This window comes from Colius striatus, chromosome 11 (genome assembly GCF_028858725.1).
Source record: "Colius striatus isolate bColStr4 chromosome 11, bColStr4.1.hap1, whole genome shotgun sequence".
Lineage (NCBI taxonomy): Eukaryota > Metazoa > Chordata > Aves > Coliiformes > Coliidae > Colius > Colius striatus.
The window spans coordinates 7,062,071-7,076,765 of record NC_084769.1 but is presented as its reverse complement, the minus strand read 5'-3'; the positions used below and the strand labels follow the sequence as shown (position 1 = coordinate 7,076,765).

The 14,695-nt window shown below is 39.7% G+C and overlaps 1 protein-coding gene across 1 annotated transcript in view; it reads left to right on the top strand.

Moving 5' to 3' along the window:
- Positions 1 to 14,695, top strand: part of THSD7B (thrombospondin type 1 domain containing 7B) — a 273,877-nt gene that overhangs the window by 132,590 nt on the left and 126,592 nt on the right. The window contains exons 10-11 of the mRNA XM_062004863.1: positions 1,839 to 1,971; positions 2,965 to 3,068. Coding sequence (XP_061860847.1) covers positions 1,839 to 1,971; positions 2,965 to 3,068 — 237 coding nt within the window. The remainder of the gene's footprint in view (positions 1 to 1,838; positions 1,972 to 2,964; positions 3,069 to 14,695) is intronic.

Genomic DNA, 14,695 nt, shown 5'->3' with positions numbered 1-14,695 from the left:
CCTTCTCTACAAAGCTGCTTTCAGTCAATGGGCTGATAGATGTCCACGGTTCATGATCAAACATGGGGCAAGGAGAGTCCTACAGAATACTCTTTTTGTCCCAATTCTATGTGATATTTGTCTGAATTGCCAGTCTGCTTGAGTAATAAAATTAATGGATGGTGCAGAACTGAAAGAGGTAGCAAACACAATAGACAAACTATTAAATGGTATTGAAATAATTGGGGAATTTCTCAAAAAGTGACTTGGGAAGGAAAAAATAAACAAAGACTGAATGGGAAGAAAAACTGTCTCAAGCACCTCTGGAGACACAACGGACTGCAAAATGAATGAAAGTCAGCAATTTGAAATGCTAAAACTCATATTGGACTTGTTAAATTCATGGGCATGTTTTATGTAAAACGCCAAGGGTGGTACTGTGCTGAGCACTGGTGAGGCTGCATGTGGGATTTCTTGGGCACAGTGTTGTAGGACAGTGAGCAACGAGACGTAATTGAATAGGACCTGTGAAGAACTGGGTCAGCATAGTTTAGAGAGGGAAAGACTTGGGCTGGATACAAGCCCTTGCAGTTTCTTAAAGGTTATGCATCAGACGATAGGGATAAACACTTTCACCTCTAGTGGACAGAAGACAAACAAGGTTTGGCTTACTTTACAGGAGCAGTGAGTTGGGTTAGATTTAAGATAAGGCTCTCTGAGGCTTTTCAAGTGCAGAATCAGACATCTAAAATGAGACATTAGGAAGCTGTAGAGCTGTCTCAACTAGTAGGTGACAAAGAAGCAGGAGGAGGATCACCCTGGATGCACTTATCCTGCCTCAGGGTAGCAACTGGGGTGAGCAGCCTCCTGCTATATCCAAAGTCCCTTTGGAGTGATCTCACAGTGAGAGCACACGTGCAAGTGGAGGCATGTAGAATGTGGCATTTTTAGAGCCAACCATTTTTACTGGATCTGTACTTATACTTTTTGTTCGTGATGTCACTTTTTCTAAGTTTTCCCTCTACTCTAGTGCACTATGTTCTTGCTACTTATTGAGCTGAAAAGTAATGTTTCTAAGTGAGCTAATTTACACACTGCTTTCCTCTCTTGCATAGATTTGGTGAAGTCCACTATTAAAGTATGTTTGCCTGGTCTGGAATCCTTTATGGAGTTCTGCTGAGGTCGCTTTTCATTTGTCTAGTACCTCCTTTTGAAGCTTGAATACAGTACCTGAAGAAGTACTAATGTCATATACAGCGGTCAAAGTAGCTCTCAGTTTATACATAGCACTTACATAGCCAAGAGCTGTGTTTGTTTTAGCTCTAGAGTTATATAGGTACATCCTATTCTTGTCTTTCATGCTGCATTCTGTACTGTAGATTTTGTGAACCGTTTTTAGATGGATTGATCTTGCATTGACTCAGGTTAAATAGAGAGTTAGCCTCTGTAGGTAGCAGCCTGAGGCCACCAGAATGTGTTTTCAGAAACAAAACCTTCCGTTATGACAGTTTGATTTTTTGGTATTTATTCTTTTCTCCTGTTCAGGTGTTAAAGAATTTACTCACATTGACTTTTTTCCCTCATTTGTTGTTCTGTTAAATAGACATTTTTTGGTACACCTCTTGGCCTGCTGATCTATCAACCATCCAGGTGCTGTTGTGCTGAATTACTCCTCATTTTAAAGCCCGGTGATAGTGGTTTTTCATCCAGCCTCCCATTCCTTCCCTTCTTTGGGTAGTGCCAGCATGCTTATCATTTCAAAATATAAATGAAACGCAAAGTTTTTAACCAAGCCAGCTAGGTCACTAACTCAGAGTGCCAGCTGTGTCTGGAAGGTAATGTTTTCTTTGTTTTCACAGGCAATGCCACTGCAGCTAAGCAGTCCCGATACAGGATTATTGTTCAGCATGCTGCCAATGGGGGACAGGCATGCCCAGACACCTTATATGAGGAAAGAGAATGTGAAGATGTTCCCATCTGTCCAGTTTATAGGTAAAAAGCGTTAGCTTGGAATCAGTCTCTTGCTAGTGGATGTCCACTTCTCCAGAGCTTACTCTTGTGTGCTCGTCCTTCAGTTTGCACCAGAAAATAATGTAATACTGGAAAAAGTAGTTACAAACACACAGTGTACCTGGAAAAATGTGTAAAAGTAGAGTTTAAGTTGGATATTTCAGTAGGTATGACATCATCAGAATGAGCACCAATAGACACAGCTCCTACAAATGGTAACCTCAGGGTTCAATGTGTTTAAGGAAGCTATTATTGGGAGCTTCCCACTCATTGTAGCTACAAATCAATGTAAGCTATTTTGGGACCACAAGCACTCAACTGCCTTAATCACAATTGTATCTTTATTGCAGAAACCACTCCGTTGGAGAATGTACACTTTAAAAAATTCTGATTAGACAAATAGTACAATAGGGCAATTGCTCACTACTCTCCATTACAATTCTGTGACCCATCTGTAGTATAATATTAGTAAATAGAGAAGCATTACATCTTTGTGTAGAATTCTCCAGCCCACACGTCCTGTAGGACCTGGTCTCAGAGCAGTGGAGGGAGCTGGAGCTGCTGCCAAAGCAGGAGTCAACTGCTGTCAGCACTGCCTGGCTCCCTACCACCTCATGCTGAGGAAAGAGCTTTCTTGTGTTCTTGACTGGTACACATCCAAGCACAGAAAGCAGATTGGGAGCAGCATCAGTTATAGGGAAACAGGCTTGCAGGAGGAGAGCCTGCTTTCAAAGCCCACTGAAGATGTTTCCTGTGTATTTTATGTAACTTTGAACCATGTCTTACAGAAATGAGAAAGGAAAATGTTGGATGATGATGTGGTTTTCAAAGTGAACCTTGCATCTGAATTTCAGTTCACACTGCTTATTTCAGGAGCCTCCACAGTGTATCATCCCTTGTAACTGAAGTTTTAGCCTGGATATGTTCATGATATTCAATCTTAACTACTTCACTGTTACCCCTTTCCTCTTGTAGGTGGAAGACCCACCGCTGGAGTCACTGTGTGCTGGTGCCAGACTGGGTGAGACAAGGTGTGCTGGGACATAATGAGGCGTGTGGACAAGGTTTGCAGTCAAGGGGTAAGCTTCCTCCATGCAACCACCAATGTGTTGGAGTGTGGCATTTGGGTAGGGTCTTTACTCTTCTACAGTTGCTAATTTGGAAACCAAGTGACTGAAGCACCTTTAAGTGTTTTGGGAAGTGAACCTGTTCTACAGTTTTGCTACTGTGCTGGACACTGAAGTACCAGTGTTATGATAGTATGTTTGGAGTATAGGAGGGGATTTATGCTTGATATTCAAGTATCTTTACAGTAACTTGCTCTTCTGACTAAACATGAAGACTTGGGCCTCTGTGAAGTAATCCTTTCTTGGTGCTAAAAATGGAAAGGATAATTTCTTCATGAGTTTAAATTTCACTATTAATTTGCCTGAGGCCTGATTTTCGTTAAGACTTGGAGAAGTTCAGAGTTGGTAAAGGCTTTGGGCTCCTGCCCTTGGTGTGATTAAGCACTTTGAAAATACGGTGATCCTCTTGTCTGAACACAAGTGTGGAGAAGGAATTCCCTGTTCAGAGTATGAGATCAGAGTCTGTAGTGGTTCCTGCAGATGGCTGAAGGTTTGTCTGTGATCAGTCTCCTGGGAAATCTCATGAAACCTTTAACACAAGTTTATTTTTATTGAAAAAAAAAAGACTATACAGGTATGCTAACTGCAGAAACTTGACATCATTTACTCCTTCACAAAGGTAGAAACCATTATTTAAAGATTAAGTGGATTTCTTACATAATCTGGAAACAAAAGAAAAGAAAGAAAAGCCCTGACAGTGTGTGGGTTGTTTCTGAATGAAGAAATATGTTTTAAACTTAAGCTCAAAGGAGTAAATATCTTTGTGTAGGTTTTGACCACAAGACTTTCCAGCAGGTTTTTGGAAAGAGCTCTGTAAATTGAGATGTCTTAACATGTATTCCTCCATTTGTGTGCAAAGGGGTGGTAATCTTTATGCTCCAGTAGGTGCATGAACTTTGTATTAATCTTACTCTGATGAAGTTTGAAGGATAATAGAAGTGTATCATGATCATTTTCACTCTTGTGGAGAGTCCTCCAACAATTACATAGGCTATGTGCTGTTTTGAGGTAATCATGGCAAAGGAATCTGATCACCTGATGGGTTTAGGCAAAATTTGGTTCAGTGTCACCTTCACTTTTTGTAATTATCTGTGCTTTTTGTAGCAGCTTTGGTGTTCATAATTACACATAGTAATATCTACACAAGATATTTCCTACGAACGAGGGGAGTGATCTCTGTGGAGAAGGCAGCTGGAACCAAGCTGCTAACTCTGACTGTATTCCTTCTGAAAAACAACCTGCTGGATTTTCAGTGATTCTGTATCCTATCTATAGAAGTGTTTAGTATGACAAACTTTTATAAAGTCGCTGTATTGTCAGGGAGTAGCCATTTAGCCAAGGGTTTGCTTTCATGCCTTGCAGGATCTCTTCAGCTCCTAGATCACAACACTAGATGGCTTCTGATCCTTTCTTTCTTCACCACAAAGTGGAACTTTGGGGATATTTTTTAAATAACATGTGAAGTGAGGCTGAGGATTTGGGCTTGTTTAGCTTGGAGAAGTGTCTAATGGGAGTGGGGTTCACAGAAGAGATTAGAGAGACACTTTTCTCAGAGGTGCACAGTGAAATAACAGTCATAGGCTGTAGTGAGGGAAATTCCCAGATTGCCCAGTGAGACTGCAGATTCCTTGGAGATAGTAAAAACTCATCTGAATGAAGTCTTGAGCAGCCTTTTCTAACTTTGAGGTCAATCCTGCTTATAACAGGCATCAGATCTTCAGAGGTCCCCTATGTTCTAAATTATATTGTGTGATTCGGTGAATCTGTGGATCTTTTCAGTATCTTTTCAGAGATAGTCTGTGCTATCAATGGAAGAATGCCAGTTGTTATAGATAGATGCTTTCCTGCAATATTCAGGCATTGAGGTAAGCACTTATTCTCCAAAGAGTATTTGGAGACTACTCTTTTAAATGAATTTGCCCAATTTCTTCTTTAACACATAACAGCATTTATCCTTTTGCCACTGAAGATAATCAGTCTTGCTGTTCCTTAGAGCATCCTTTTCTTGGTATTTCTTTTTCTTTTGCTGTTCGTATCCTGACTACCATGTAAAGAAGAAGATTTCAGTTTCCAGAAGCTGTCATGTCTGGCCAATTATTTAAGCACGTTGAGTTCACATAAATAATTTCTAAAGAAAAAACCCTTGTGCTTATGTGTACCTATTTAGAACGACAACTGTGCTGAGGGAAAATGAAATCTGAAATGACGTTTCATTCTTTCTCTAGGCTAGATTCTGAGAGAGATACTTGCAGATCTTATTCCATGAGTGTTTTTACTGAAATTGCACGTAAAGTTACTATGTAACGTGCAGAAGATACCAGAATTTGTCTGTGGATTCTAAGCAGAGTAGCCAAAGACATGACAGCTGTCTGATGCTGCAGTGTTCATGGCTTTATCTTGGAATGATATTACATTAATTACAATAGCTTTTCATTTTGTGTGTCAGCTCCACTGGACTAACTTATTCAGAAAACAATCATGCAGAGAGAAGTAACATTTAGAACTAGGGAATATGGTTGTTATTTAAACTCCGCTAAGATAGGATTTGCAAAAAGCCCCTGAGATGGTGTGCTTGAGAGGAAAACAGGGTGGGAATGCTACTGCTGCTTGACTGTGACATAGACAACATTTCTAACAGTAAATGAAGAGCTTTACAAGCTTTTCTATTGCTATATAGCTGTCATTTTCCTCGACAAGTGACTAATTTACTAGAAGATGTCAAGACTGTGAGAAAATTGCTTCTGCTTCAGATGCCCTTCAGTGACTTTACTGTTCTCTGATGTTTGTGATGGAGGATCCTTCAGAAATGACCTCTCCCTTCAGCACTGACATGAGCAGCCACCTTAGACATTTACATTTTTGGGGAAAAAATGTGTTGCTCATTACAAGGGATTGTTAAGGTTTAATTAGCGGATGAAAAGCCTGTTTTAAGCAAGTGTCTTTAAAGGCTGCTTCAGAAGCCATTGATAAAGTAAATAGACGTGTATTAAAGACCAGACTGATGTAATGAGACTCTGCCTTAAAAAAGCAGTCTTGGAAATACACTGACAAGATGGTTATGAAAACAGTAGTTACTTTCCAAAAGCGAGGAGAAGCTGCAGCAATAGAACATGACATGTCTTCTTTCTCCTGCTCCTGCCACTTCTTAACTGTGATTCATCTGTGGGGTTTGAACATATCTCCCCCCATTAATGAGACAGTAAGTCCATCTCAGAGCTGTAGCTCCCCATGGCAAGAATACAGAAATGCTGTGACAAGAAACAGCAAATATAGAATAATTCAGTGATTTATGTACAGGAAAGCAACAACAAACCCACCAACGTGGTAACAGGGAACTGCTTCTCCGCTTTGGAAAAGTGCACGCTCCCCAGCTCACCTGAGGTCACGGGGTGGATCAATACTGGTACACTCTGCTATCAGACTGCATATGATCTATTTCTTTCCTTCTTTAACTGTGTTGTAAATTCACACCACGTGGACTTTGCTAAGATGGCTGGTGTTAAATATAATCCGTTTCAGTTGAGAAGTTGATGTATGAATTGACAGTGAAGTGCCGGCAGCACCGGACTCCAGCAATTTAAGATTCCAGTCTCCTTCATTGCAGGTTTCTGGCTCCTGCTCTGGAGCTTCCTGATAGCTATAGGGATATAAGACCAGTTTTAGACAGATGCAGATCAAAAAATTACAAGAACAAAAATTGTAGCAATATACAGTCTAATTTTCTGATTGAGTCTAAAATGCAGTGATGGCTCCAATAAAATCTTACATAGGCAGACCTTTGATTACCAACATAATTTGTTATGAATTAGTGGCCAAGGTAACATATGTTCAGTACTAAGTAAGATGAAAGGATTAATTTTAGTATTGCCTGTTAACATTACATCTACAAAAATATTTAAACTAGATGTCCTTTAGCTGTATTATCTCATGTAATACCAACCTGTAACACAGTAATAGACACACACATTAGTGTTGTTTCTGCTGAGATTATTTTATGGTAACCTGTTTATAATGAGATGTGCCATCAAAAAAGCATCAGTGTTACCCTTTTGGTTTTTTCTTCCTCAACCCAAGAGTTCTTATTCCCTGTGTTGTAGGTAGTTAATATAGCTGCTGATTAGCTAAATTAACAGATGCATTCATTGCAATTTAGGCTACAGAATGCTTTTGCACAGAATTAGGAATTTCAGGAGATACTTATTACAATCCTGGTATAATTTAAAGGCTAGAGGCAATGTGATAACCTGAAGTTTACAATGAATACATTTGTGATAGTAAACGTGGCAAAGACACGGGCTGCTTCTGTTAGATGGTGATATTTCACGAGCAGTGCTTTGCGGTGCTGTCCTGAGTATAAATCTGTCCAGCTGATAGCAACTTACCTGTCATCAGTAGCTCCCTCCAATATTAACTTTGCCTGGTAGGACGATGGCACCTTGAGCTTTCTACTGAGTGATGCTGTGGGTTCATTAGGTTTGTCAGTGTTTTTTCTGATGATACTAGTCTAGGCTAACGGGCAGTTGCAGGGCCACGAATAGGAGCAAAGTGAGCTGGACTGAGTGGTCTCAGCCAGCATCACAGTCTGGAAGACACCTGCCTGGCAGCTCACGGCGTTGGTAGCAAATAGTTGAGGGAAAAATAATTACCAGTGTAAGGACAGGAGCTGAGCCTTGTTTGTGATATGTTTGAAAGGAAAGTTTGTGAGGCAAAATCCATCTAGAACGGGGATTGAGGTTTTGGGGGGTTGCCTTTCCAGGACAGAGAGCCTCAGTCTGTTATCAACCAGGGCTTTGCCATCACTTCACTGATGTAGCTGCTCCATGTCATATTGCAAATTCATAAAGTCCGTATTATCTGTGTTGTTGTTTTCTTGTCACTGATATTGCAATTTTTAACTTATAAACACATGGAGAGTAATAAGATGATAAGAAACAACCATACCAGAATTGGTTTACTATTATTTGCTCTTGCTAATCTGATTTCTTTCCTTGATGAGGCAGTGGGCTGGAGGTTAGGCTATAAAGTAAATGGAAAGCAGCACAGGTAATATCCTCTTCACTTTAGGAGGACATTGAGTCTAGTCCCATGTCACAGTTTCCCATGTGCAATAAGAAAGTATAACCTAGAGAAATGGAGGATGAAGTGGTTGTGTAGCTTACTGAAAAAGAATCATAGAATGGTAGGAGTTGGAAGGGACCTTTAGAGATCATCTAGTCCAACTCTTCTGCCAAAGCAGGTCCACCTAGATCTGGTTGCATAGGAACATGTCCAGGCGGGTCTTGAAGACCTCCAAGGAAGGAGCCTCCACACCCTCCCTGGGCAGCCTGTGCCAGGGCTCCCTCACCCTCACAGTAAAATAGTTTTTCCTTATCTTTAAATGTTTTTGTGTTCCAGCTTCATCCCATTACCCCTTGTCCTGTTGCTAGGTACATTCAAAGCTCTGCTATCAGTTACGTGCTGTCAGCCAGGAAGAATGTTTCAGATGGCTTCCCATAGGGCACATGTGCTCTTGACTGTCTTCAGTGTTTTCACTAACTGTGTATATAATGAAGTAGAGAGTACATCCGTAACACATCTGGGTAACTGCAAATTGTGAGTACTTTGAAAGGCAGGCCAAAAATACACATTGGGTAAATTCAAGCATGGTCTGAGATCGGAAAAGTGAGATTTGCATTGAAAGCAAAAATGTACAGCACTCACACTGTGTAGGTAGATGGGCAGTGGTACTGTAGAGGTAAGTTTGGAATTAGGAGTTATTGACTATGTGTGAGCAGCCCATTTTAATATCATGTATTTCTTACATTTTCATTCTGATCTCCAATTGCCTGACATTTGTGCTTCTGATTCCTAAACCAGAATATTTTTAACAAGAGATCCTCCCTTTGATTTTTGTTCCATAACACTTTCTGCCACTGTAAATAATGGAAAACAATTAAAGTCAAATAAAAACATCAAAATTTGAGTGATTCCAATGCCTGGTTTGTCAATAGATTCGGAGTAGGTTGGAAACCTTTCTTCAAAACACTCAAATTAACAGAAATAAATTAGATAATTAAGAGTCTTAAGCTCTGGTGAATATCAGTGAATGAATTAAAATCTCTTGAAGTTAATGAAACTTCACCTTTGATTTTACTTTTAAAACTTATCTTCATTCTTGGCAAGCTATGGGTATCTGTTCACGGAGGTTGGGGAGATTTATCACTGCAGTATAGGTGTTTTCTTACATGAGTCTGGCTTATTTGTATCTAATTCTTATCAGTTTAGCTATAGGCTTTGATCTTTAAATTATTTCCCAAAGACTGGGTTTAATTGTGGACTTGATAGTAGATGAGCTTCATGCAAAAATGTGAGACTGTTTCAGAAAGGGGAAGAAATGCAGAAATTAAGGAGGAGGAGACAAAAATCCAATACTAATGTCATGTATGCATGTATGCATTCTCAGCCTTTCCTGCTCTCACAAAATGAGGAAGATATCCTCTTCCAGACAGATTTTTTTTTTTAGTGGGATTTATTTCAGTTTTGGAGCATTAGAATTGACTGGGAGCAGGAGGAGAGGCGAAGGGACAGATGAGGCTATGTGAGATGTGATGGATCAATCTCTCTCAGCATTTTGTGGCTGCCTTTGAGATTCCTGCAGTTTAATTTATGAGAAAGTAAATAACCTGCTTTTATAGAAGATATCCAGGGCCAATTTCTTGAAACCTGGTGGCACAGCAGAGTTGTCTATGTAAATATGTGCATGGGTATACTGGAGTCTGCAGCTGATTACTGGTTTGGGGAATGAAAATTTGTCCTCATGTTATATTCCATCCCACTGATCTCCAGGTAATATGTTCCTGTAGATCAATTTTTCTTTCCGTGGGTCTTAGTTGATAGGACAAGGGGAAGAAAGATTGATACTCATTTTCCAGTGACAGGTTGTTCACATAAGAGTGATGGTGGACTACCCTCCTTTTTTCATGGGAGATGTCAGCAGGCATCACAAGACACTGAAAACAGTGCTACCATATTTCAGTCTGAGTCTGGCTCGGCTTCCACCTCGGGTGTAGCTGCTGTAAGAGTATTTCATAGGTGGTAGGAGAATTGGCGTGACATTACTTTATAGACGTTAACTAATGGCAAGAGAGACTCCACTCATTTCTGTCACTGTAGCCTTATGCCAGCAACATAAAAATTGAAGAGACTGTTAGAGAATTTGTCCTGACAGCAATCTACAGTGCAACGTTTTATCCAAAGGCAACCCAGTAATCTGTAGACCTTCCATAAAATAAAGGTGATGAAGACTACATCAGATAAATTACATATATTTAATTTCCTTCAAAAACAGAACAGTATATTCCACTTTGTGGAAGGAAATAAAGCAGGCTCTCTGGCTTAATATATACTGTCCCTATCTGATAAACAGAACAAATATCAGCATCTTAGTACCACACACAGCATTTGTTTTCCCAAGTAGAAAAGTGTTTTGAAGCCAGAGGCATGAACACTGAAAATGTATACTACAAGCATGTACCAATATAGGGATTGTTAAAGATCAAAATAATGAGAAGTAAAGCAGAGGAACATCAAAGCTTTCCAAGCTATGTATTTCTGCCTTGATTAGGAGGAAGGAGGGAAAAGGGGGGGAAAGAAGGTTTTAGATCAATAGGAAATGGCCTGGTCACCTCAAAGTCAAAGACAGCATTATCCAAATGTGTACAATTTACAGGAGATGCTAGAGCATCTCAGTCATAAAAGTCCCAAGTGATCTGACAGTACTCATACCGTATTTAACAGGTACAGAAAGAGAGTCGAGATCATCTTATCTGAAGGAAACTCCTTTTTAAATGTAAGGGTAGATAGATTTTCATTTTGTCTTTCATCTCCCTGATTAAGTTCAACTCTCTTTGGTCCTCCTAAGATTTCTTTCATCTAGTGTGTAGTCTGTATGATCTAAGCAACTATCGTTGGTGAAAGTCATTTTTGGGGTCCTTTTTTTAAATGATGGATTGTCATTAAACAGTAGAACAGATGAAAGAGGTCCAAGGAGAACCAAACTGTGCTGAGACTTACTCAGGAGGATGAAAGACGTAATGAGAGTCATAATGAAGAGCAATTTCTCACTGAAACTGAAGACAGACCCTTCCAATTAGGACATGTTTTTTTAACACCAGCTTCCAGTGATTTAAAATCTGAGTTATGAACAGTTGATTCAGACATTATGTACATATCTTGAGAACTTTTTATTGCATGAACAGTAGCCCTGGGTGGTCATGGTTTGTGCAAAGGATGTTATAAACTACAACAGAAATCTTCTCTACGGCCATGAGTGAGTTGTAAGTAGACTGATCACACAGCCTCGTGTGCTCCTCATCAGAAACATGGGAGCATTTCATCCTAGAACTCTTTGTTTCATTGACTTAGAACCTACAACACGAGGGGTTGTAATCCTTAATATTTTATATGAGCCCATGTAACTGTCACTGGAACTAGCCGTAAAAATACCTGATTTTGTACATGTTCTTCCTACTCTCCTGGCACATGTCTGAGTCTGGCATACCTCACTTCCATGGGTTAACCCTGCAGGGAGGAAACTATTTTAGTTTCTCAATGATTTTCGATTTAATTGAATCATCCTTTGTTCTTGAGACATTTGAGTCCTGTTTGGTCTCCTTTCTTGTTTGCTATTTCATGTAACACTTTCAAGTCCCTCTTGTTCATGTCTCCATGTTGCAGGCAGTCCCATTCAGTGCCGATTTGGTTCTACTTTTGCTGTTATAAAATTTTAATTTCCTCCTTGTCACGGTTGTGCTGTTTACAAATCCAAAGATAATTCATACCAAAGCTGCTGTGGTTCATAGGGAAGTTGTTAAAAATTCATCAGAGCTGAGCAGGATAAGGTCCAGGTTCTCTGGAAAATGGCCTTAAGGAGAACTTTTCTTCAAATAGACACTTTAAACAGGAAACCTTGAAGCATGACTAAAAATAAGCAAGCTTATTAAAAAGCTTTTATGCTGTTAGTTGTTGAGAAAACACTGGAGATTTTATTCTCCCAGTCTTTACCAGAAAAATCTCTTCCTTGTCCATAGTGATCTTAGTCAAGTGGAATATCAAATTGTGAGGAATTCTGAAGTCATTAACTGGAGAGATAAAGACAGACATTTATTCTTACCATAGGATGCTACCAAAGGAGCTTAGCTTGAGGTTTTTTAACAAGCTGAAAAAGTGGATGACTGGGGGTTGAAATGCTGATCCTGCTTAAATCAATGAAATATTAGAGGGCTACAGGACTACAACAGTTGTTTAGGCTATCCTTGCTGCCCCCCACCCCAAAAGTCCAAAATGATATCCAAAAACTCCAACAAGCGAACAGTCTCAGCCATTAGTGAAAAGAAAAAGAGCGATGTTGAAAAGAGTGCAGAGTTTGATTTATAGCAGGTATTGTTCATTGTCAGACTGCTAAGGTTTGGGCTGCCTGGGGAGTTTCCTTCAGAGGAGCTTTGGCAAAAGTTGTGGTTTGCTTTTTCTCTTCTTCTGTGTCAGAAAGCACCTCTGCTTGGAAATTATTGAGTGAGGTTTCTTTGAATAGTGAAGCACTAATACTCAACGTGAATATTAGCATCCTAAATGGCAGAACTCATCAGTGTGGCTTACTATAAGTCTTCTGATTTGTTCTGATTTGTTGAATGTGACATGCCACAAAGGTGCAAAAAGGAATCCTGATGTCATGTTCGTTAAATCTGAATTTGTGTATTCACGTTTCTCTAATAGCTTTGTGTCTGCAGAAGATGTTTTAGACATGAGTTTTCAATTTCAAAATAAATGAATAACCTTGGCTCAAGCTGTCTTTCAAAATTCACAGCATCTTTCCTTCAAACTGGTGTGCTAGAGTGACAGTAGCCTAACTGGAGGTGAAGAGGATACTTATGAAGCACTCGCACTTGTGACAATGCATCAGGTGATTGTGAAATGGTCAATATTACATTTGCTTTCCATGTCCAGTGGTGCTCTTATCTGTTGGCACCATTTCTAAATATGTCCAGAAATATTTGAAATACTGAGCAATATGTTTAGCACTTTCTTAACCAGACTGAAAGATTGCAGCAGTAATGCTTCCAAGCATTTTTGCTGTTGGAAACACCCCTTCTCCCCTTTCGTTAGCAGCGTTGTAATTGATTTGCTTCTCAAAAGGCTCAGGAGAAGACTCTGTCTTCTTTATATTAGAATAAATCAAGAGAAACTTCATCCAAAAAATTGGAATTCCACTGGAATAAAATTACTACACAAGAAAAAGCCATCTCTATACTTTGATGGCAATAGATAGTAATGAAAAAAATGTCACCTTCTAACAAAGATTTTTCTAGTCAATTTTTTTCCTGGCAGCCGCCGGTTTTGCCCGGTGTGTGCATCATTTGTTAAAGGATTGCTGATATTGGCTTTGTGAAATAAGGGAAGTTTGGAATAATATATTCTGATATTTGACAGAGTTTTCCTGACGTAGGGTATTTTGTAATGTCAAATTTGGATCTTGGATGTGAAGCCTTGTAGCAAATGTTACTTTTTAATGCTTTTCTGGTCAATTCCGGTCATTACTATTTTTCCTTCTTGACAGTTCACTGAAGTTTCAGTCTTGCAACCATATATTTGTTTTCTTTGATATGTGCCCCAAGGTGATTGAAATTTCTTCAAGTTATCTCTTTTCTACTGTCTTTCGAATATTAACTTTCTGTATCTTTGTTTTCACCCTGGTCTTTGTGTAGGCAAAGGAAGTGTCTGCACTAGAGGTACACAGTACGAGAGAATCTAACTGATCTATTAAAATGTAATAGGCTTGTCGAAGGCCATCTACTTCAGCATTCCTTTAATTCGGGGTGAAGCAGATCATCACGTCCTCGGGGGATGTGTGGCATGAGACAGCAGCACTCCTAGCCACTGCTATGTGAGAGGAGCGTGTGGGCTTCCACAGCTTCTGCCCTTGCTGACCACGAGCCTTCACTGCTGTCTCATTTCATTCCTTATGCTCTGGCAGGGCATCTTAATAATAGGTACTTGAGAAAATCAAGTGGAAATTAGTCTGCAGAACTGATCAGTTACATCCATCCTGAACTCTTGAGAGAGTTTGAGGGATTTAGCTCTTCCGTTGTATTTTAACCCCCGGAGCATGTGATATGGTCATGGCACACATCATTTGGAGCACATGGGGGAATTTGTGGAGCAAATCAGATGCACAGTGTTTGTGAGAAGTTGCTTTACCCAGCAGGTGCTTTTTCATTACCTCTTGGAAGTGATTGGTTAGTGAAGCATGTAAAAACTGCTTGTCTGCAAGGTGGATGGTTTTGTGCAGGTAGCGTTGCTGGTGAAGTTGCATGTGAGCAAACCTTCAAACAAACAGGGAATACATTTGTGCTTTGAAATAAATATCTTCAGTGCCTAGTTTCATGGAGTATAAATTTTCATGTAATCTAAGCACATCTGCTTATAATAATTAACTTCTGTGGTGTGTGAAAGGAAAAGCTTCATCAGCTCTATGGTATGGGGAGATGGATTGCTTTCTATCTCTTCATCATAGTGATTAATTGTAGCGTTTATAAGAAGAAGGC